At 33.3% G+C, this 24,981-nt stretch overlaps 1 protein-coding gene across 1 annotated transcript in view; it reads left to right on the top strand.

Annotated features, from left to right (window-relative positions):
- Positions 1–24,981, top strand: part of LOC149776475 (CCR4-NOT transcription complex subunit 1-like) — a 59,291-nt gene that overhangs the window by 21,384 nt on the left and 12,926 nt on the right. Inside the window, exons 3-10 of the mRNA XM_089940908.1 lie at positions 2,519–2,678; positions 15,059–15,136; positions 17,497–17,608; positions 19,570–19,737; positions 20,832–20,977; positions 21,644–21,851; positions 22,224–22,291; positions 24,598–24,832. Of these exons, the coding sequence (XP_089797034.1) occupies positions 17,534–17,608; positions 19,570–19,737; positions 20,832–20,977; positions 21,644–21,851; positions 22,224–22,291; positions 24,598–24,832 (900 nt within the window). The 5' untranslated portion in view covers positions 2,519–2,678; positions 15,059–15,136; positions 17,497–17,533. The remainder of the gene's footprint in view (positions 1–2,518; positions 2,679–15,058; positions 15,137–17,496; positions 17,609–19,569; positions 19,738–20,831; positions 20,978–21,643; positions 21,852–22,223; positions 22,292–24,597; positions 24,833–24,981) is intronic.

The following is a 24,981-nucleotide window of genomic DNA, read 5'->3' on the forward strand; positions in this document are numbered from 1 at the left end:
TACATCATACTCATGCATTGAAATCAATGGATCTGTCTACATCATACTTATGCATTGAAAACATTGGATCTGTATACATCACACTCATGCATTGAAATCAATGGATCTGTCTACATCATACTCATGCATTGAAATCATTGGATCTGTATACATCACACTCATGCATTGAAATCAATGGATCTGTCTACATCATACTCGTGCATTGAAATCAATGGATCTGTCTACATCACACTCATGCATTGAAATCAGTGGATCTGTCTACATCACACTCATGCATTGAAATCAATGGATCTGTCTACATCATACTCGTGCATTGAAATCAGTGGATCTGTCTACATCATACTCATGCATTGAAATCAATGGATCTGTCTACATCATACTCATGCATTGAAATCAATGGATCTGTCTACATCACACTCATGCATTGAAATCAATGGATCTGTCTACATCATACTCGTGCATTGAAATCAATAGATCTGTCTACATCATACTCATGCATTGAAATCATTGGATCTGTATACATCACACTCATGCATTGAAATCAATGGATCTGTCTACATCATACTCGTGCATTGAAATCAATGGATCTGTCTACATCATACTCATTCACTGAAATCATTGGATCTGTATACATCACACTCATGCATTGAAATCAATGGATCTGTCTACATCATACTCATGCATTGAAATCAATGGATCTGTCTACATCATAGTCATGCATTGAAATCATTGGATCTGTATACATCACACTCATGCATTGAAATCAATGGATCTGTCTAGATCATACTCGTGCATTGAAATCAATGGATCTGTCTACATCATACTCATGCATTGAAATCATTGGATCTGTATACATCACACTCATACATTGAAATCAATGGATCTGTCTACATCATACTCATGCATTGAAATCAATGGATCTGTCTACATCATACTCATGCATTGAAATCAATGGATCTGTCTACATCATAAGGTCAATATCAAGGAAAATCAGAATCTGGTCAGGAGAAAAGTAAAATCGTGCTTGAAAATTGAAAACATGAAAATAGTCTTGTTTGAGGGCAGTTAAATCCAATTTAAGCTATAAAAAAAGAAGAGAAAAAGAAAAATAACAAGGAAAATGTGGAAAGATGTTATTGTTCCCAAAATGAACAGTAAAATTACAGCTATCAGAAACAGGAAATATAAAGGTTGAAAATCATTCAAATTGTAGAAGAAATAAAAAGTAAATGATATTAAGATAGAACAAAGGTTTGTGTATTTTATATTAGTAATTTAAAGTAATATTTCTTATTGTAATTTTTATTGAAATGTTTGATATTACAATCATAAAATATCATTTCAGAAAGATTCGCAAAAACTTAAACTGAAATTTTAATCACTAAATCTCACTGACATTTTCAGAAATTTTGGCAAAATCTCAGTGCAATTTCACTGACATTTGGTGAAAAAAGGACATTTGAGTGAATGTCACTGAAGTATTAGTGATTTCACTGAAATTAAAAAATTTCACTTGAGTATGATTTTTGTGGAACATATTTTAGTAGGAAGCCAAAATCTTATTTCTCAGAGCAAATATCAGATCACATCCAAAATCTACCTTGTATCCAATTTTCCAAGTCCAAAAATTCATCTGTGCTTTTAGTTCTTTTGATAAAGTTTAAAAATTATGCCTAACATTTCTGCCAAAATCCATCTGACAGTAGGAAAATGAACTGGACAATCAGAACTTTTCCATCTAACAGTTATCCTTTAGGAGGAATATGAGAAATAGTATGCTTAACTATTAGATTCAGTCTGTCACCTTAGCATTATTCCCAGTCGGTCTAAAGTTTGCCTGAAATTTAGGGGTCTTAAGCAGAATACACATTGAATCCACCTAAATCCAGGCGGAATCTGCCTTAATATTTTGTATGGTGTTCTTAACCATCATCATTGACAAAACTTTGTGGATATATAGCAATTGGGAAGAAGCCTATCATTTAGGGGTCAACAAGTCAAAGGTCACTGGCTGAATGAAGAAAAATGGTTTCAGCAAAAAAAACTGGAGTTTCCCCATTATCTAAACTGATCAAACTTTGTAAAAAAATCAGCATCTTGGGTCATGAGAAAAGTTCATCAGTATTGAGGTAAGGTTAAAGGTCAAGGTTGCAGAAAGAAGAAATATTTCTTTTCAATAACTAGTTTTCTATCATCTTTGTCTATCAAACTTTGTACATGGCTTGTACTTGAGCTTGGTTTTATGGTGTTGTGTCCCCTGTTCAACTTCTAACTTTGCCCTTCATTTTCCACTTTTTTACTTGTAAATGGGTGAATGGATTAAAACATTGTTGCATATAACATTTGATATTAACATTTAGGCCCAATTTTTGTTTTAATGTTCATGGCAAATTTTATGAAGTTATGTCCCTTATTTAAGTTAGTACTTTTCATGGCTTATGATCTCATTTTTCAGCTGAAGATTTCTTTCAATTATTTTCCGTGTGTTGCTGATAGCAATTATCACTTTTCCATATAGGATTTGATCTTGTATCCAGAAGAAAACAAAATGACACTGAGGAGCTACACATCACATGGTTTGGAAACTGACAGCAATCTTGGCCTTGTGCACTTGCCAGGAATGTATGTACATCACGATCTCCACCAACCTCAAAAATACATTAGTGATCACGTTCTGGGTAAGTCAGTCTAGAAAAACACTTTTTTTTATATTGAATAGTATTTTTACTCTGTGTGAAAATATATTTATAGGCAACCAAAGGATATGTGCATTTAAATCTCAGCTTAGTATATAAAATAGCTTGTGCCTACCTTGATCATATTCCTTTTTAATCTTGTTTTTTGTCTCTATTTAAACATAGGTCAGATACAGAGATCAATTTTTTAATATGGGCATCAGCGTGATGTTTTTTCACTTAGCTTAATTTTTCTGACACTGTTGTTTACACAGTCATGAAACTTTATGGTTTATTCATCTTCAAGGACCCTACTCAACACTGGAAAAAGTAGCGTACAGTGACCTAGTTTTTGTGAGCTTGTGACTTTCTAGGTTTTTCAGTTCTGCCTCAGTGTTAGAGATATGACATACAATGGATTTATTATACAGAGTCTTTTAAACTCTGCTAGTCACAGACCAGAAGAACTTACATGATGGTCTGTCATCCATCGTCCTTCCTTCCATTGGCACCAGTTTTGTGGTTGCTGCTCATCTTATAGTACTTAGAAAATTGCCATGAAACTTTACACACATCTTCAAATCAAGGTCAAGTTGGTCCTAAATGAAAATGGTGCTGCCCAGACATCTAATATGGTCACCAGGGGTTTTCACTAAAAGACTTCGTCCAGTAGGGCCTATTATGCTGACCTGACTACAGTAGCAGTCATCTTGAAAATTTGGTTATTGCTACTCCTTCTAAACAAAAAGTCATATTGACATGGAGTTTTCACCAATAATATAATATACCGGCCACAGTGGCCATTTTCAAATCATCTATGTAAGCATCACATTTGGCTAGACCAAAGGTAATCATATTCATGTTACATTGAAAAGTACTTGGCGAACCTTTCATCCCAAATGGCATTACTTTATATTGGTAAAGTCCATCTGGAGTCACAAATGCCGAAATTTCCTTTGCTCTTTCCATTAGTGGAATTTGCCAAAATCCTTTCAGAAAGTCAAATTTGGTGCTATACTTGGCATATCCAATCTTATCAATATAGTTATCAATTTTTGGTAATGGAAATTAATCTGTTTTTGTCACACTATTCACCTTACTATAATCAGTGCACATACAGAAAGTTGTATCAGGTTTTGGAACAATTATGCATGGTGAACTCCAATCACTTTTACTGGGCTCTATAAAATCATCCTCCAGCAAATACTGAATTTCATTTTTCAAGTATTCCTGTTTGAGAGGGTTCATCCTGTATGGGTGTTGTCTCACTGGTTTGAAATTTGCAATTTCATTGTCATGGAAATTTTTGTTCATTCTTGTAGGAACATCTGGAAATAAGTGCTCATATTCAAATAATAACTGTTAAAGTTCATTTCTTTCTTCCTCTTGCAAATGTGAAAGTTTTTGGTCCAGATCTTTCATAATTTCTGAATTCCAAAGATTTGTCAGTCCATTATCAGTAGAATCTGGTGATATTCCTTCACTTAAATCTTCACTGAATGGGACAGGTACAACTAAATTATTAGAGCCCTGAGTGGCTGAGTGGTCTAAAGTGCTCTCCGTTATGGATCACTGCCATCTCACCTCTGGCAGCGTGGGTTTGAGTCTCTGATTCGGGCAGTATGGGTATGTGAGAAAGTTTGCCAGTAGCTTCTCATGGGTCAGTGGTTCTTTCCAGGATTTTCCTGGGTTCTTCCTCCACCATTATTACTGGCCGCCATGTATAGCCATTGTTTGCTGAAAAATGGTATTAAACCCAACAACAACAAAAACAACTAAATTATTACATGTTTAACCTGGCGATCTCTTTCAATATACTGGTACTCCTATAATTTATTTAGATCCCAGGAGCACTAATATTATAATTATCTCATTCATTTTCCTCTTAAACTTGTAAGGCCGTAATATTTAATCTGAAGAAAAATTTGAAGAGAGACAGAAATATACCAGACTCAAAAGTTCTCTCCATTGAAGTTATGTCCAACAAATAATTTCACTTTTGACTTGAACTGCCGAATGCCAAATTCAAGCATAATAGGCTGGAAAGTTCCAGATCTAAAATTTGACTCTTGACCCAAATGGACAGATTTGGGAATGCCAAATCGAGTAAAATAACGTTATTTAAGTTCTAATATTCCTCAAAGGAATTGCACACATAATGGTCAACAAGTATTGGTTACCTGACTTGGTCCTAGGTAAGCAAAGCTGCCAACCTTCATGAATTTGGTGTGAAATTCATGACATTTTCAGCGATTCACAGATTCACGCCGCAAGCCAAAAATTCACAAATTCTCCAATTCTCAATTATTTTAAAGCTTTAATAAAATAACCGATTTCCTGTTAAGCGCTAGTTGTGATATTCTCAGTTGCCAAAACGGTCTGGTACTGCTGATCGCAATATTAGTAGAACTACAGCCGAGTAGCAAGCGTTTTAGCCTATTTTAATCTATATGTATAAGAGTAGTTTTGCAAATGCATGTGAGAGAAACTGGGGCCTAACCAGAAGTTTGCTCCGCGTATGCGTCACCAACACGGATTTAAGTTACCGTTCAGCAGCGCATGTAAGATCTTGAAAATGTCTTCACCACCAAGGAAAAAGAAATGTATTACTCAAAAAGTGAAGTTTAATTTTGAATAAATCAAAAACTGGCTGTGCATTCTGCCATTAAACATTAATATACATCATGCATTTTGCACTCAGTGTGTCACAAATTGTAGTATTGGGCACGGTCGCAGAGACGATGCGAGGAGGCACATCAGTTGCAAAAAACAGGTAGAAGTTGGGAAAATTAAGAATTTGCAGATTTCAGCTCTGGAATATTTTAAGCCACCAGTGGAAGACCTGCAAGCTACCAATGCTGAAGCATTGATTGTGTTTTCTTGTTGAACACAAGCTACTTTTACCAGCTGGAGACCTTGCTAAACATTTGTCCCGGACTTGAACATCACTTCCAAATTTTCCTGTGGAAGAACCAAAAGTGCTGCAGCTCCTGTGTATTCCTCACAGCAACAGTGACAGCGAATGAGTATTTTCTCTAGTGAGGAAAAATGAGACAGACTTTAGGGCCTCCTTAGCTGCAGAAAATTTGTCAGCAATTTTAGTCACCATGATCAACCAGCAGGCAAGAAGTCTGAACTGTTTAGAAAACAAATTTATGATCAAGCAGTTGAGGAAGTTAAAGTCTGCCACAGTATCAAGTCTTCATAAATAAATATTTCTGCATATATGTAGTGTTTTAGTTTTATATTGATATAGTGTAGTATTGACGGTCATAGTGGATGGAGTTATGGTCATTGTATTTTTCACTAATTCATGTCCAAATTCACAACTTTTTATCCCTATTTTCATTAATTGTGAGCCTGGAAGGTTGGCAGCTATGGGTAAGGGACCAACACAATCTACCATAATTCTACTAAATGTTTTGTCAAAGGCAGGAATCGGTTGTAGATGAGCCTTAGATATCTTCTGATTGGGTTTTCCTTCCATTTGACAAGCATGGCAAGATCTACAGTGTTTACGAACATCACTATTGAGTTTTGGCAAATAGAAGTAAGTCAAGATCCTGTGATGAGTCTTATTAATCCCTAAATGACCAGCCAAAGGAGTTTCATGGACCAGACTAAGTATTTCCTGTCTGTAAGGTTTTGGAACTACAATTTAATAGTTCACTGACCACTCATCACCAGCAGGTACCTCGGGAGGTCTCTATTTTCTTGTAAGAATTCCATTTGTAATGAATAACAGACATGAACTTCAGTTTCTTCAGTTTCACTAATGCCCCTTTGAAACAAGTGATTGTCATTTATCACCCTGATTAGAATAAAGAGAATGAGTCGTTAAAAGAGGATGTCTGTGATCAATACCCTTTGATTGATCCAAACAATTAGTGAAAGTTACCTCCTCAAAAGCCTGACCAATACATGTGTCAGCTAAAGGAATACTTTCCTTATCAACATCATTCTCAAGAGCTTTCCTTGCCATAGTTATGGTAAATGCACAAGCTGGAAATAAATCAGGGAATTCTTTTTCAATTTGATCCACTTTCTGATCCCAGCAAGGCTTGTCAGTTACAGGAGGATTAACCACAACCTTTCTCCAGCTAGGCCATTGCCTAGTAATAAATGAATGCCCTCAACGGGTAAAACAGGCACTGTGCCGACTGTCACGGGTCCTGAGAATAAGACTGATGACAAATTTACACAATAGAGAGGAACATTAACAAAGCTGTACTCTACTCCCTGAACAAGAACACTCTCATTAGAAGAAGACTTCTCAGAAAAAGGCAAAATACCTGACAATAAAAACTGAGAAGCTCATGTGTCCCTTAAAATTTTAAACGGAAAGGATTGGCCGAAATAATGTGTCCTTTCTTTTTACAATAGGTACACATAGGAAGAGACAAAGGATCTTGAGTCAACCTTATCTAGAGCTTGATTTTTAGAAATTGTGCCAGTCTGAGATTTAGAAGGGCTTGTATTAGGCTGAAATAATTTCTGCCAGAAGACTGTTGAACAGAAATATTATTTGCCAAAGGAACTTTATGTGTTAAAGAATACTCATCAGCAGCATGAGCAGCATTTTCCAAGGTTTCAATCTGATGGCTTGTCAAGATAAGTCTTAATGTTGCTATGGACACAGTTCTTGAACTCTTCAAGTAATACAAGTTGTTTGAAACTTTCATAATCTTGTTCAACTTTCTTGGTTAAGCACCATCTATCAAATAACTTCTCTTTTTCTCTAGCAAATATGACATGAGTTTGTCCAGCTTCTTTTTTATAGTTTCTGAATTTCTGCCAATAAACTACATGGACTAACTCATAACCCCTTAGGATGTATTCTTTAACCACATCATAGTTACCAATTTGGTGAAATGATAGTGAATTGTAAATACCAGTAACCTTACCAGTGAATACACATTTTAATAATTGAGTCCAATGTTCCATTGGCCATTTCAAATTCAACTTTTTCAAAACAAGTAAAATATTTATCTACTTCTTTTTCTCTGAAAGGTTGCACTAATCTAATATTCTTTGCAAGGTCAAAACTTAAATTTGGATTTGAAGTATGAATGTGCTTTTCATTTGCCAGTTTCTTTCTAAATTGATATTCCTCTCTTTCTCCTCTCTTTCCATTTGCATCTCTTTGTCTCTCTCTTCCTTATCTAATTGCATTTGCATTTGTTTTTCTTTCTCTCCTTCCTGTCTCGCTTTCACCCTATCTCATATTGTAACTGCATTTGTTTTTCTTGTAACTGCATTTGTCTTTCTTTTTCTTTTTCTTCTGCTTGTAATTGTATTTGTTTTCCTCTTTCTTCTTTCTGAAGCTCCAGCTTCCTCAACTCCAATTCGATCTTGTATTTTAATTCCAATTCCATTACTTTTGTGTCAGAGTCTGATATCAACTTACTGATTGAAACCAAAGCACTTTTATCAAAAACATTCTTTTCTACCAAGTACTGATCCAAAATATTTCTTATTTCCTATTTCGTTAAGGAAGCCTTTACCTCAGAAAGATGGTATTTTCTGGCAAGTTGAATTAATTCATCTTTTTTGAAAAGATCTAATTGTTCCTGGGTAGGATTTTAGAAAAAGCCAGCCAATTTCAATTAAAATTTCTGAAATATTCTAGCCAAAATTCAAAATTATCCTTTGGACAAGCACCCAATTCTTTTGTTTAGGCTTGAATAAACAGTAACACAAGAAAGAGAAAAACAACAAGCTTTGAAAACTATAACAATTTATTTCCCTGGAAATATACTGTAAAAACAAAAAAATATGAACTTATGGTTTTAAGAATCAAATCGAAAAATAATCCAAGATTAATCCACAAATAATATTTTAGAAGTCCTAATAATAAAATGTTAACAATGATTTCAAGTTCGAGTCCCGATGAAGAATCCAAGATGGAAGATGATGATGTATGCTGTAACCTGTAGTGTGTTGAAGTCTACAGTTTCTTGTAGAAACAAGAAATATCACTCCGGTTTTAGGAATCTAAATAAATTCTTATAAGAGCTGTTATGGTTCAAGAATTTCATTTGAGCACATGCATTTAACAGGAAAAAATTTTAATCGTTTTGAATCCAAATAATTTGAAATAACTCCAAATGACACAAGAGACACTTTCCACTGTAAAGAAAAAACCCAACTAACTGAGAATATTTTTCTAAAACACAGGTTATAGAGAATATTTCTCTAAAACACAGGTTATATCATATTCTAAAATGCAGATTTGAAATTTCTCAAGGAAATCGAATGGAGGGTCATGTGATCATGTTTATATAACGTACGCCTAACATGACTGATGAAAGCTAATCATTTTACTCTAAGAAATAAAATTAAAAAAACATTTTACTCTTAAATCCCGTAGTCCCATCATTACTTTGAGAACACCCAATCATTTTAAAATTAAAATAAAACTTAATTTACGTGGCTGCTACTAATATTGAATCAAGGTCAGGATCTAGGTCAACATTTGGTAGTTTACAAAAATATGATTCAGGTCAATTGATTTTCTGGAAAAATATCTTCAGTGAATACATTTACATTACAATAGCATGTAATAAAAAATATAAAAAATTAAACTGACAAAGAAACAAATTAAAAAATATATATTAAATCAGATATAATTAAGTCAAATATACATAACACCACTTAGACTACTGGAGCGGTGTCAAGAGCTGGGGAAAATTCTTGCTTTCATCTATAGCAAAAGTAACACCATACCATACCCATATTATTTGGAAAAATATTAATTATCTTGAGATAAAACAAATGAAAATATTTGAGCTCAAAAATATATATCTCCCCCCCCCCCCCGGAAAATTAAATGGTCAGCACTTTTTAGTAGATGAATTTGCTATGTGGATTTTCCTTGTTGTGTAAGATGCAGTCTAGAAGCTGTAATTAAAGTGGGATGGTTAAGCTTACACTATAGCTGATACTGTAAAAGATGATACTGATATCAGTGAACCTATTTATACAGATAGAAAGTGTTGATACTGACATAGTGGGCCTATTTATACAGATAGAAAGTGTTGATACTGACATAGTGGGCCTATTTATACAGATAGAAAGTGTTGATACTGACATAGTGGGCCTATTTATACAGATAGAAAGTGTTGATACTGATATCAGTGAGCCTATTTATACAGATAGTGTTGATAGTGACATCAGTGGGCCTATTTATACAGGCAGAAAGTGTTGATACTGACATCAGTGGGCCTATTTATACAGATAGAAAGTGTTGATACTGACATCAGTGGGCCTATTTATACAGATAGAAAGTGTTGACACTGACATCAGTGGGCCTATTTAAACAGGCAGAAAGTGTTGATACTGACATCAGTGAGACTATTTATACAGGCAGAAAGTGTTGATACTGACATCAGTGAGCCTGTTTGTACAGGCAGAAAGTGTTGATAGTGAGCATACAATATTGTAACCACACTAATAATAGAATTGGCTGTGAAATTTTGAGTGGAGTACCATTACCCATGTATATATTTATCAGAGAGGACCAGCAAACAAAAAACATACATGCTCAACTTTTATGACCCTATACCAGCAAACAAAAAACATACATGCTCAACTTTTATGACCCTGTGGTCTTAAACTAAGTGACTGAAAAGAACAAAAACCAACAGGTTTTGTAAAATTCAACAAATAATTTATTTCCCTTGAAACTGCTGTTGTGGCCTAGTGGTTAGAGTGTCTGCCCCAGATGTGAGAGGTCATGGGTTTGAAACCCGGCCGAGTTATACCAAAGACTTCTAAAAATGGTATTAAGAGCTGCCTCATTAGGCACTCAGCATTAAGAGGTTAGTGCTAGGACTGGTCAGCTTGGTGTCAGGATAATGTAACTGGGTGGGACATCATGCTACATGTATGCGGCTTAATGCCTCAGTGCTAGACATCACTTTAAACTGCCACATTGCAGACATCATAGTATTATGACTGGGAAATTGTTAAACCTACGTTAAAAATCTACGTCACACACACACACACATTTCCATAGAATATGAAGTGAAAGCTTAAGAAGAACTTACAGTAATGCGAAGTAAATCCCAAATAGTCCTAAATGATTGATCACAAATCTAAATGTATAAAGTTCTAACTGAATTCCAGTGGAAATCTAATTCATTTCCAATATTGAATGTGCTGATGTCTGTAGTCTTGAAAGTGGTAATGTGCCAGTAGCCTGAATTGTGATGATGTGCCAACAGTCTTTTTTGATATATCACAATAATATAATCCAAAAATGTTCTTTTCTGAAATCATTACAATTTCAAATTAATGTTCCTTTCCAAGAACATTACAGATGAGCACTTTGTGTTTCCATTGAATAATAATTTGAATAAATAATTTCATCCAAATGAAATACTGAACACAACAATAAAACTGATTCTGTGTCAGGTGTAAAATGCATCAATGGATAATTTCTCAAGTAAACAAAATTACTTAAAAACTAAGACACAAAAGTAGAACCAGGATGAAGGTCCAAGTTCATTTCCACATTTTTTAAAATTGTCAATAAGATAAAATCTACTAAAATTATAATAAAGAATGTGGTAAACATCGATTAGACTGGACTGGTTATTCTGTGGGGAATTCAAATGTTCTAGACTCAATAAAATAAACATGTTTTCAGTAATAATAACCTTAAATGTTTAATCCTTAATGTTAGGAAAAATATTAGCTGTGTGTTTTTGTTGGATACAAAACAAATTTTACTGGTCAGGTACAACATGAACTTGATTTTAGACATGTTAAAGTCAAAAATACGATTATACATAATGTATAATCATGGAGGAAACAAACCTAACAAACAGTACAAATTGAATAATATACAATACACAGCAAACAAGAAAATGTTTAGTAAAATGTGATCCTGTAAAGTGTAGGATAATCGTATTACAAAGAATACATATATAACGACTAAGACATGATCTCTGTTTTGTTTACTTATTTTTTTATAAAAAAATTAAATCTGAAAGTTGGATTTGGATCAGATATGTTTCTATCACATTTCATTTGCTCATGGTGGTGACATGAAAAGTGTCGAGCATGTTATTAAAGGATCATGAATATAATTACATTTGTAATTTGTGACAGGTACAACCATTTAATAAAAAAGATAATGTTTGAACTATTTTGTCATGAAAACACTGTTAATATCATTAAAGTTATGACAAGATTCCTCAGGAAGTTCTGTACATTCCATACTGACAGAAACCACAGACGTACCGGCACAGTCAGAAAATACAATGGTACATACTACCCCAAAAAATACCAATTTCATGACAAATTCCCTATAAAGACAGACTTAACTTGGGTAAGACAGATGGGCCCTAGGAAAAAGCTACTTAGGGGGAGGACAAATGCCCCTTGATCATTCCTATTTACAGTATTAAGCATGTTCATTGTTCATTTCTATTGAACTGTTTATGTGTATGATTGAGATTTTATTTACCTATTGTAACTATATTTACTATGTACAATTGTCTTCTTTGCATTATTTAGTTTCTATCATGTGTAATGTAATGTGTAATAACTACGAAACAGTTTAATAAAAGTATTTTATATATTTTTTCTTTTGATACAATACAGTCATATTTTGGTAAATATCAAACATAAATCAAATGTATCGAACCCATCTGCGTATTGCATACTATGCTACAAATTATTACTACACAGAGTAATCCAAAATGCATGCTATATTTAAACACATTTGTAAAATTAATGTTATACTTAATTACACCCACAAAATCCTACAAACTAATGGCCTTAAAGTTTATGTGATTAAAACTAAACCAAATGGTTTCAATAAATGTAGGTGTATATTGATAAAAGAATCAAAGTAGATGACATAATAGTAGTTTGCTATTGACAGGTGTTATTGGAACAAAAGTACTCCCACATAATACCTTTTGTTACTCTCAGCATTTAATTGGAGTTCATCATTGTTCATGGTGCAGTTCTGCTTCATTGCACCTTTTCTCACACAAAATCAATTAAGCACTTTATCTTGGATAACTACACTTGTAAACAGTTAACTGTTTAAACATGAATAAGTATACAATTCTGTACTTAAAATTATGAAGCATAAAATAAAAGATTCTATTTTAACAGTTATATTGCTTGAGAAATATTATAAATAATTTTTTTCATTTTAATCAATCACTATCTGTGATTTCATGTTAAAATTTCTGTGATTCATAGCAAAATTTAAACATTAAAAACCATAACTCAATTATTTATTTTCAAAAATGTAAATTTGGGAAGGGGGGCTTTTGTCCTTTTCCAGAGTGGCATTTTTCTTAAAAAGATTTTATCATACCCATGTCAGGGGACTTTTGTCTCTATCCCAAAAATACCAAGCTATACTGGTAATACAGCGAAGTTTTAGTCCCATCTATGTTTTACTTGAACAGCCCTTATTATTTCATGCCAGCAAAGCAATGCTTCAAATATTTAATAGATTTTGTATCATCATGGAATCATATCAAGACAAGGTCCTTGATTTGTCAATGGCAGATCTATATATGGGCTAATTCCTAAACTCATATGCATTTAAACCATCCATCTACATTATTCTTGGATTGTAATATTTGCTGTTTTAATTTAATGACCTTATTGAACTGAAGAAAAATAAAGAAGCTCTGGTGGCACAGTGGTTAGAGCATCTGCCTTGGATGCAGGAGGTTGCAGGTTCAACTCCAAGCCAAGTCATATCAAAGACTTATAAAAATGGTACTAAAAGCTACCTCGCTTCATGCTCAGCGTTAAGAGGTTAATGTTAGGACTGTTTGTCCTGGTGACTCGGAATAATGTGACTGGGTGAGACATCATGCTACATGTCTGCAGCATGGTGCCCCAGTTCTAGACATCACTGCAAACTACCACAATGCAGACATCGTAGTGACATGACTAATGCTGTGCTAAATCACACAATAAATCACCATGTCTTGATCCATTACTAAATTTCATGACAGTGACATGTATATGTTTTGCATATTCAGATAATAAATGTATGTACTTGTACAAGGGCAATGATTAGTGTATTTACATATTTTTAAACAGTATTGTTTACACTGCAGAAAGAAATATTTGGGCATTTATTGTTGATTGAACATAAAATTGGTACATGCACACCCCTAGCTTCCATTTGGATAAACTTAAATCCATAAGAGTGGTTCAGCTATAGAATACAAATGTCCATATGGATATTTCTGTAAAAGTACTTATGGATTCCATATTCAATCCATGTGGAAAATTTTGTATGGGTTGCCACACTGCAGACATCTTAAAGCTAGGTTAAAATACTAAATCACACATTAAATCATTTTGTCTTAGTCCAGTACTAAATTTCATGACAGTTACACGTATACGTTTTGCACATTCTGATAATAACATGTATGTACAAGGGCAACCACCAGTGTATTTGTATATTTATAAACAATTTCTTTAAATTCAGAAGCATTTTGGGACATTTATGTAAAAAAGCTAAATTTTAAGCATTTAGTCCAGGCTTGAATTGTCTGTTGCTCCTGTCATAAGCACATTCTTTGTTTTCAGGTAACACATTTAATTAATATAAACTATGCCATAAATAGATGTTCCTGATGTTTGTACATGTCCAAAATGATAGTACTTTATTAGTGTGTCAACACTAACTCTGATATAATTTGATACACTTTCCAAAAGTCTTGATCTACATTAAGCCATTGGATTTTATTCAAAAAGTCATCATAAATCTCTCCCTAATTAAGACTCGAGCTGCAATGCTAAGTTTGTGTTTTGAGATGTTTATAAAATACCCCATCTGATTTTTTTAAAACCCCAGATAGTTTTAATCTTTGGAGTAAAAAATGAAACCAATTTAGTCAGTTCATATACAGAGCACTGTAAATGTAAATACATGTATGTATTAGGGTTTACTGCATGCTCATTAAAGCAATGGTATTTTTACACCTTAGAGAAAAACAGTTTAGACTTCCTAATTAAATATATGTAAAAAAGAATATATTTTATGCCCATGATATTTAGCTAACATCTTGTACAATTATCTTGATTAAAATCACTAAATTTGGAAAAATACCTTTTGTGTGAGAGTTTTTGATCTTGTGTCTGTTTAGCAAGTCACCTTCCTGCAATTAAAAAACACAATACCTGTCTAATTCTTAGCTTGGGGTACTCAAGAAGAGGGTCTCAGTGACATCCTGTATATTAGCCCCAAGGTGTTTAGATAAGCTCTCAAAACAGATGTAATTAATTTAATATGGCACCCCTAATACTCAGTGCCAAACTTGGCATACTTATGTTTTGTTTAATAATTAGACCAGGGCTATAAAAAGGGTATTCATCTTTTCTGTATCAAACAGTTGGATTATTACTGACGAAGTAAACAGCTGAAGTCATCATTTTGGACAAAATTTTCAGCACCAGCTTCATACTGAAAGGTAGGTGTTTTGACTTTACTTTTTTCTTCTTTGTGCTAAGATTATAACTGTTACAGTGAGAAAACAATTTCATTAGACAAGGTTTTGCTGATTAGGATCAGAAGCAGATTACAGACTAAACCAAATTTGTCACATTTGTTTGCTGACCCATATATTTTTTGTGCACTTTTTTCAAACAATAATCTTGTACCTTGATCTGAAAGTTTAAAAATAAAACATCAAATGATTGGATGAGCTTTGTCAGGCACTATCCATATTTGTATTGCATTGTACTATATTAAACTTTTTAAATTTTCAATTTTGTTATTAAAGTAATGTTTTAATGTTGTTTGAACATAAAATTGGTAGTCATTCACACCCCTAGTTGCAACCTTTTATTTCACATTGTGACAACAATATATATTCTTAAAATTGTTAATAAATGTTCATTCATGAGTTATTTAAGAAAATAATTATATTACTAAGATACATACAGTAGTAGTATGACAATTTTATAATAGTATTAAAAATAGTATAAAGTATTAAAAACAAACATTTAATGGAACAAAGGCAGATATAATAATAATACTAATAGAAAAATAATATGAAAATTGTATATTGCGTTATTTTAATATAAGTATATGAAAATAACAGTTACATATACAGTAACAAAGCTAGATACAATGCTCACATGACACACTGCAGATTTTATACAACAAAATTGCATGAATATATTAAAAGAACAGCAATATTATAGTCCTAATTATGCTGCCTCATTGATATATATTGACTAACATTCCCTGAAATAGATGCACTGTCCTCCTGATTTTGAACTATTGGAGCAGTTACCATTGGTATGGCCAAAAGAAATAGTGAATGAGATTTTATCATTTCTTTCAAAGTTTTACTAAAAGATTTCTACTTTGGAAAAAGTTTCTTAACCTTATTACATTTGTCAAGCATCAGTCGTAATTGACAACATTTCTTTCACTGAAATATGTAAGTAGTTTTTAAAAAAATAAATATAATGTAATCAATGCATACCAAAGTCAGTATGTATATGTGGCTAGCTTTGGGTTTTTATGGACAGTGTATTTTTAATCCAAAGATGTTAATCCTGGAACACTAGTAGAGTTTACAAGTGAAGTGTTGCTGTTTCCAATGTCCAATGTTTTCAGATAAAAGTTACCCATCCTTTATTGATAGTGCTGATTTTGTAATGGCATTATTATATAAAATTATTGCCTTTGTTCGATTAAGCATTCATATTAAACTTATGTAACATATTACTTTGGTAATATTATCTCTCAATAAGAAACTGGTAATTATTTTATAAAATTATTAAATCTGGCTTTGTCACATTGAGTCTGCCTTTGTCATTTGTTGGGGTACATAACTGTCCTACTCTATCTGCAATTATTCTATTAAATATGTATGCAGTATAATATAATTATTTTTTAAACGACTAGTTACTGAAGACTTATTAATGTTGGCATTAAAAAGACTTTGTCTAAATTTGCATGACTGTCTGACTTTGCATGACTGTCTGACTTTGAAGTGTTTAGACATGCTTTACTCTTGGAGCTAATTAAAGAGTAAATGTCTCAACATGGTCATGTAGGTTCATTTACTCAGATTAAATGAGTTATTATTTTTTATACACAGTTTGATATTAATATATTTTAATCAAATCAATTCAATCCTGATTATTGAATACTTGGCACCTTGAAGGGTCCTCAGCTAAACACCACAAAGTCAAAGTTAGGCTAAATTAGTCAGACAGTCATATATAAGTCTGTTTATTTTTGTTTTATTTGTACATATTAACTTTACTTTGACAATATTACAATTAAAATTTTGAAAAACCAACTTTTTCATGTTGTTTGAAAACAAAATTGGTATATATGTACCCTTAGTTGAGTCCCTTTATTTAGTACCATGGCAACAAAATATATGCTGACAATTGGTAATAAACATTCATTAACTATTTATTATACTTTCATATTATATTATTGACATACAAAAATAATATGAAAGTATATGTTGCTTAAAATTAATATAAATATTTAATAGAACAAAGGCAGATTGAGTTGACAGACTAATAACACTGTTTGACATAGGCAGATATTAATCTCACAAAAACAGATTTAATAATTTTATAAATTTTTTTTCATAGAAATACATGTATAGCCAAGCCAAACTATTATTTGATGGCTCCTGTTGACATATCTCAAGAGTACATGCAGTCTGTAATTGAATTTGCTTCTTGTTTATGCTGAATGAATGTCACTAAGAAATAGCCTTATTTAAAACATCTATGGGAACATCAAGCATGTAAACTATCTTGAAACTTATATGATCATGGTTTCTTATTTATTAAGGTTTGTGACGTGACCCCTTGGCAGATTGCAGTGTACAATGGATTTATTTGAAGCGTTCGAGGATTTATCCAGTAACATTTTCCACTTTACCACCTGGAATGAGAGTCCTCAGGTAAGTGATCCATTTGACAGGCACATGAATCAATCCTGATCCTTATTCAGCTTCTGCTTGTAGCTGGCCATCATGATATGGATGAATGGACAACCTCCCCACCCCCAAAAATGATAGATAGGAAAAATACCCCACCCCCCTTCCTCGTGTAAGTATTTAAAAATTTTAAACTGTTTCATATATACTGGCCTGTTTTAAAACATAATAGGGGAAAAACGTTGTAATGAAATATTAATATTTAATTTAATTATGAAATTTCATGTTAATACAGTCATGTTATGGCTTAGATTTGAAGTACTTACATGCTAGGGAAAAAAGATGTGTCAAAGCATTAATATATCTCACACTAAATTATATGAAAATTGAAGTACTAAATAACTCGAGAAAGAATTTATTGCAGTGGATGTATATAGTATGTATAGGTACAAAGACGTACAAAGATCCATACTAGTATTGGTTTGAAAAGTTAAAAATGGGCTCCACTTCACATGGGATGGGGATTGTGTCCTGTTTTTCATTTTTGTTGTTGTTGTTTCTGGAGACTTACTGACAGTTGAAATATGTCACTACATTCAACAGAAAACCTTATGAAGCCTCAGCAGAGAATAAAATACAGTGAAACCTGACCACCCCTTCTGCCAAAACTTAATAGCCTCATAGCAATGGTCTCTCAAGACAGGTTTTACTGTACCGAGTTTTGTTGCCTTTTTATACTTTTTGTATGGGATGACAAAGCAGACAGTTGGAAACAGTTTATATCGGTTGGGTATCTTTACATAAGTGTCCTACTGGTCTAAGATTTATGGTCAATTATGACATTTGGTGATTGTGCAGATGTTGGTCAGGTAATTGATGTCAGACACACTTTGGCCTCTTGTTCCTTTTTGCATTAACACATGTTACCCAGATTTAATGATGATTAACTGCTGTATAGACTTATTATTGCCCTACATGTTGCATGAATGTTTTGTTAAAATTGTTGTACCAGTTAAATTGTCAGGGCTCAAAAATGTTTACACAGGCCCTATTAATCAATCTATATCATGTCTGCAATCATTTTGAAATGACAATTAACTAATTGGAATGTTCATTGCTGAATATGTTACATATGGGTGGTCTCAGACTCTTATTTTGACAGACATGGCAAACACAGAAATGAGAAGTTTGCCACCTGTTCAAAGAAATAAATATTAAATCCCCAGCTGTCTTTTTACTGGCATTCTTTATTTTAGAATTATTTACTTCCTAAATTGCCTTCAAGAATGAATCACACATGAACACACAAAGAATAAACATGCATTCTATTATATATATATGGGGTAAACTCCAACTAAAAAGAAATATTGCCACTGTTAATAAATTGGGTTGTTCCACTTGAATCTTTTTTTACTTATGCAAATTAGCACAACAGGATCACCTACTGCATTCTTTAAATGCATTAAACAAGCAATCATCAGCCAATTAAGTAAACTGAATTTACTGACCTCTTTGCCATGTAATTGTTTTTATTTAACCTTCCCAAAACATAGCTCCAATTATGACTGCTTACTGTGTATACTTGCTTCATGTGACACGCATGTAGTGAAGCGTTTACTGTTTTGTTCTATTTTACTGAAAATTATATTTTTTGAAATAGATTACTGTAATTGCATCTTTTTGACAAGCCCAATAAGTTCATCACTTAGAATACAGGATGGGATGGATCTGAAATTAGAGAGGCCCTGGGGCATCAGGCTATCAAAGTTTTTGTGCAATGCCAGAATCGTTATTGTGTCTTGTGTAGAGCACAAGGTGCTTGATAATATTCTGATCTAGGGTTCAATATGCAGTTGCAAATGTTACCTAGTTTGTAAAATCCCTTTTTATCTTCCATTATGAGACCATATCTTGCAACATCAAATAAATATGGCTTTCCTTAAGTTTTTTTTTCCTTCTTCTTATAAGATCATATTTTATTTCAGCCAATGACGCTAATTTTTGACCGGATTGTAGAGGAGATCAAGCGGAGCATGCTGCAGGTATGGAATATCCCTGGAACAGACCGGATGTCCAGTCAGCTTAACTCTCTTCTTAATGACATCATACTTGTCAGGAAGTCTCCGTTCCATGTTTATATTTTACTTGAAAAGGTATGTAGAACATTGGAAAATATTTTTTTATATCATGTGTTTCTAATATGTAGTGACCCACTGAGCCATTATTTTTGTTTGATTTTGTAATTTAGATAATGACCACTAGTTAGTGTAGGATATTTGGGAGTATGTATTGGTCAGTAAGAAATTTATCTCCCATTTGTATTCATTTTTATCAACATTAGTTTGATTTTTTCTAAATCAAGAAAAACATTGTATAAAGAATCATTAGTGCATACAATTTAAAATATTAGTGGTGGTTCATTTTGATATGTTGCTATCAAAAATATATAATCTTTGGACAGATTTTCTGAGTGTCTTGTTAAGAAGTAAATTGAATGGGTTATAAGATGTATTTTACTTTTTTGTTGCTTTTATTTTGCCTGCAACAAAAGCTTTGTGGGAATTGTCACCAGAACAAGTAAAGCACAGACAAGAGTTTACATAATTTATCCCTGTTAGTCTCTGCCATCCTATGCATTAGTTTTCTCACCAGTTCATTAAGTTTGATTCCAACAATAATAAACATTCACTTTCATTCAGACAAGATTGTTTTTTTGTTGACATGCAGTTGTCATCACTCTCAAGGGTCGTTGGTTACATGAATAGTGCAGTGTTGTAACTCACCTTATCACAATCCTTATGATTTGTCACATGGCTAAGAGAAAGTATTTAGCATGTTAATCTATACATCTGATGTCAATGCATTGTTCTATTTCTTTCTGTCCATGGTCAACTTTTGTGGTGAAATGTTTGTTTAGATTTTGAGCAGATTGTCTCTTGGATTTAATGGTACAATTGACTGCTGTCATTAAATGTCAGCAAACATAGTAATAAGCTTGTCATGGGGCATCCAATAATTTATTGCTATGGATGTTGAAAGGTCAAGGTCATATTGGGCTGTTTTTATGTAAAACCAAATTGACCATTATACAGTGAAAGCATGTAGACCGTACATACCTTAATCAACGTTATCTCAAATTAATTTCCACCTAATTACATTGCTTGAAAATAAATTATCTCAAGCTTTTGGATTTTTGGATGTATGTATTAAGGATGAAGGGAAATATATTGCTGTTTTTTTATTTCAGGCAATGAAGGGGTTTCTTGACAGCTACAGTATGATGGCAGATGTTGCATTGTTGATGCAATACAGAGACTGTCATTTGTTGGTGCCAAAGGGGCTGCGAAACATGCAAATGTATGGACCTCGTTGGACAACAAGTCAGGTCACAAGGTTTGCTTTCATAGTCACATCCGCATTCCACATTGTAGGCACTGTCCATAAATGTAACTGTGAAGAAGTGAAGAAGAGATTAGAATGCATACATGTACCAAATTGAATAGATCAAATGCCTTTAGAAGAGCAACTGGACTGTCAATAACCCACACAGTATGGTTTGTGTGCCTTACAACTTACCATACATTGATTTCTGAAAAGGCCTTAATTTAAAAAAAAATGATTCATTGATTTAACAGTCCATTCATCTGTAAAAAAAATTGTTCTCTCAAATGCATGATATAAAAGGAGTGCAGACTGAATCTTATACATTCACTAAATGCCCCCTTGGCAGTTTGTAACCGCTTTATTTTAAACACTAGGACCTTGAAAAATATAATAAAATGTAAAAATATTCAATCATTATAATCTGTAACCCATTGTCATTGGGGTGGTGGGTTACCTAACAATGTGTTTTGAAGTTAATTTCCCCTTCTTAGAAAAGCATAGTGGAGCATTGGGATCTTTGGACTGCACATACCTATGTATGGTTAACACAAGCATATGTGGTGCAATTTGAAATCTCTCAAGGCCGTTTACCGGTATTTTAAAAATTGGAAGAGGGGTGCAAACTACAAGGGGATGAGGTGAATACTAATATAGTTTTTATATCTTTCTGTACAGATGTTTGATAGAGCATGAGGATGATGCAAAGTACAACATTGAATTAATAGACATGCTGGTCAGCTGTGAGCTGATTAACATGGAAGAGTATGCGATGGAGCTTGCGCAGCTGATGGAAGGTGGCAAGAATCTTAAGGCGGTCACATTTGCCATGCAGCTCGTACAGTACTACTGCATCGACAGGGAGATCAAAACGTTTTTCACTGTGGTAAGCTAATAGAGTGGAAGGAATACATTTATTATACAATGAAGATATATTTTAATTCTATAGTCATTGAACATATTCTTCAAATGTATTTCAAATTTGTTTTTCCCTAGCTAGTGTTAAAAATTGTGAATAAGCTTCTGAATAAATATACAATACATGAAATAGAATAAAAAACATTTATACTGTTGTGAGTAGGTTTATCTACAGGTTTAATGTTTGCTTTCTAATTTCTAAATAAGTCTTAATTTAAGTACAAAATGGTAAATCATGTACGCACCTTGTACATTTATGTACTTCACTGCATTTACTTCCAACAAGTTTTGAATCAAAAAAGTAAATACTTGCTCAGATGTCTGCTTGTCTTATCTTCAGATTGATTTAAGTTCCACAATTGAAACCCTGACACAGATTTCTGCAAACTCAAGTACGGCACCAGATGGGTAAGTGTACTTTCTTAATTTTCTACTATACCGTCATTATTAGCCCACCTTTTTAAAAAGTCATTGAGCTTATGGTATTATTCTGTGACTTCTAATATTGGCGCAACTTGTAAAACAACATTATGGAGAACATCTTTTTAGATTTCTTCGTAACAGCTGTGCTGATTTTGATAAAACTTGATTGGCTCATCTCTTACCTCATACTTCTGAACAGCTTCAATAAAAAAATGTACATTCCTTGGGAACCATATAGAAAAGCTATATCAATGTTTCAAAATGACTGAGCCAGTCAGAACTGGCAAAAAGATTTAAAAAGACAGCATACATTCCAAATGTGTTCCTGATGTATAATGAAGTACCACTTTCACACTTTTCTACTTTGAATTGTATCTCAACTCCTTTGGTCAATTTGAAAGCTATGCTTCTGGTGTGATGTACATTGAAATATGTTACATTAAATTCCAGTGTCCGAGTGGTCTTAAGTGCTCACCATTACGGATCACTGCCATCTCACCTCTGTCTGCATGTTTTTGGTTTATGTGGGCATGTGAGAAAGCTTCCCAGTAGCTTCTAGTGGGTCGGTGCTTCTTTCCAGTGTTTTCCCGGGTTCTTCCTCCACCATTAATACTGGCTGCTATGTATTTCCTATCTTGTGATGAAATATGGTATTTAAACCCCACAACAACATCAACAACTACATTTAATTCTCATTTGTTATTGTTTGTTCCGATCCAGGCTAAAAAATAAAAACCAATTAGAAATCAATGTAGCTTTTTCTCTGCATGACAAACAGGGAGTATTGGCAAAGCAACAGAGTCTTTGTGAGAAAGTCATAAGATATGTCAAGTACTTACGTGGAGATGCTGTAAAAATTTGTACAAATTCGCGCACTGGAAAACAGAGTAATGCAAGAACACAATGCATATTTGTTGAAAGTCCCACATATGAAGATGTGCTTGGTGATTTTGTTCAGTAAATACTTGATGATAGTGATGATGACAATGCAGGTATAGTGCAATTTTAATTGTTTTAATAAATTAGTTTTGCCCTGCAGATCATATACTACAAAACCTGATACATGTATTTTGATTAGGGCTATGATAAATTGAATAAAATAAGAGCATAAAAGATATTAAAAAGCATTGACAGACTAAATACCATTATACAGCATTAAACGAGATTTTCTTCACATGGGGGAAATTGCATTATTTCTTCTGTTTTGAAGATAACATCGTAATGTTTTCATGTGCAAAGTTAAATGGAGCCACCAGAAAGACCAAAAGTTCATGTCTGTATGTGATATTTATGATATCGCAGGCTGTGTATCATGAACTGTATATCATCTCACTCTTAGTGGTGGCTCCAGTAGAAATGGTCTGGCTTCCATATCCACATTGATAAAGTATTTTCACTCAAAATAACACCATCTTGGTTAGAATGTTGGGACATGCTTTGTGTGTCTCTTTTAGTAGTGATTTAACTTCCTAAGCAACCAGGTATGAAATCTGTTTTCAACTTTTCTTGAACATTGCTTAAAAAATTTAATCTCATTTATATATTGTTTGGACATTGTCTATCTTTGTGACTAGTGTGGTATTTCAGCAGTGATATGGTATCTGTAGCAATCACTTGGAAAACCTCTTTTCCAGAACAATTAAGCTACTTGTTATCGGTCACACAAACTTCTATGAAACTAGTAGGTGGATAACTTGGGTGACAGATTATATCATTTTCCATGAGGAATCACATAGAAAGCAAATTCCCGTGTTTCTAGTCAGTCAGTCAATCCAACTATTCATTCACATATATAACATTAAAACAATAAAGATATTTGAATGAAGATTTTATAATTATTTATTCAGTTGTTCAGCCATTAACTCTGTTCCATGTTCACAGCAAGGAATAATGTAAATCATTTGCCTTTTTCTGTTTCATGGCTGTCACTTTTTAAACTGCTACAGTTATTTTTATTAAACTTTTCTCAATTTCACACTGATCAAATCTCCAGCTCGAAGATCAAGGCTACAAGAAATGCTTAGACTTGCGACAGTCATTACATCATGTCATTTATAATCAAGATATAATATGTCACCACTGCTCATTTGGACGCAATTGTAGACACCATGTTCCTTGACTATATATATATGTATTAAGTTTGTTTCATAATTATGCATAAATCTTTACATTAAAAACTTGGAGGTATAATTTGCTAAAGAACTCCCTTACTTTACAATGGAAAATAACTTCATTTACACAGGAAACATTCCCATTTCTCACTAATAAGACAATATCTGTACTCCTTGCAGCCTTACCACACTGATAGAAAACCTGTACCAAAGTAACTGGAGTTCGGGCATACCGGATGAACTGCATAGAGACCCCAGTGCCTTGATGCAATCCAGTATTTTACAGGCTCGCAGGATGGATGACCCCCCAGGGCTGCATGGAAAGACACAATTCCTGCTATTGGAATGGATCAACATGCTACACTGGCTACCTGACAAAGAAAATCGCCTGGCTTTTGCAACGTTCTTGCGAAAGGTACAGTATATTAGTTTGAAAACTGGCAATTCATTTTGAAAATGGAAGCTCTATAATAATTTGCAAACAATGAGTTGTTTTGTGAAATTTAGTGATTTTGATTCTTATATTTTAACTGCTTGTGGAATTTTAACTATCACTTTATATTC

This window comes from Sinohyriopsis cumingii, chromosome 18, assembly GCF_028554795.1.
Source record: "Sinohyriopsis cumingii isolate HCF-2022 chromosome 18, ASM2855479v2, whole genome shotgun sequence".
NCBI lineage: Eukaryota > Metazoa > Mollusca > Bivalvia > Unionida > Unionidae > Sinohyriopsis > Sinohyriopsis cumingii.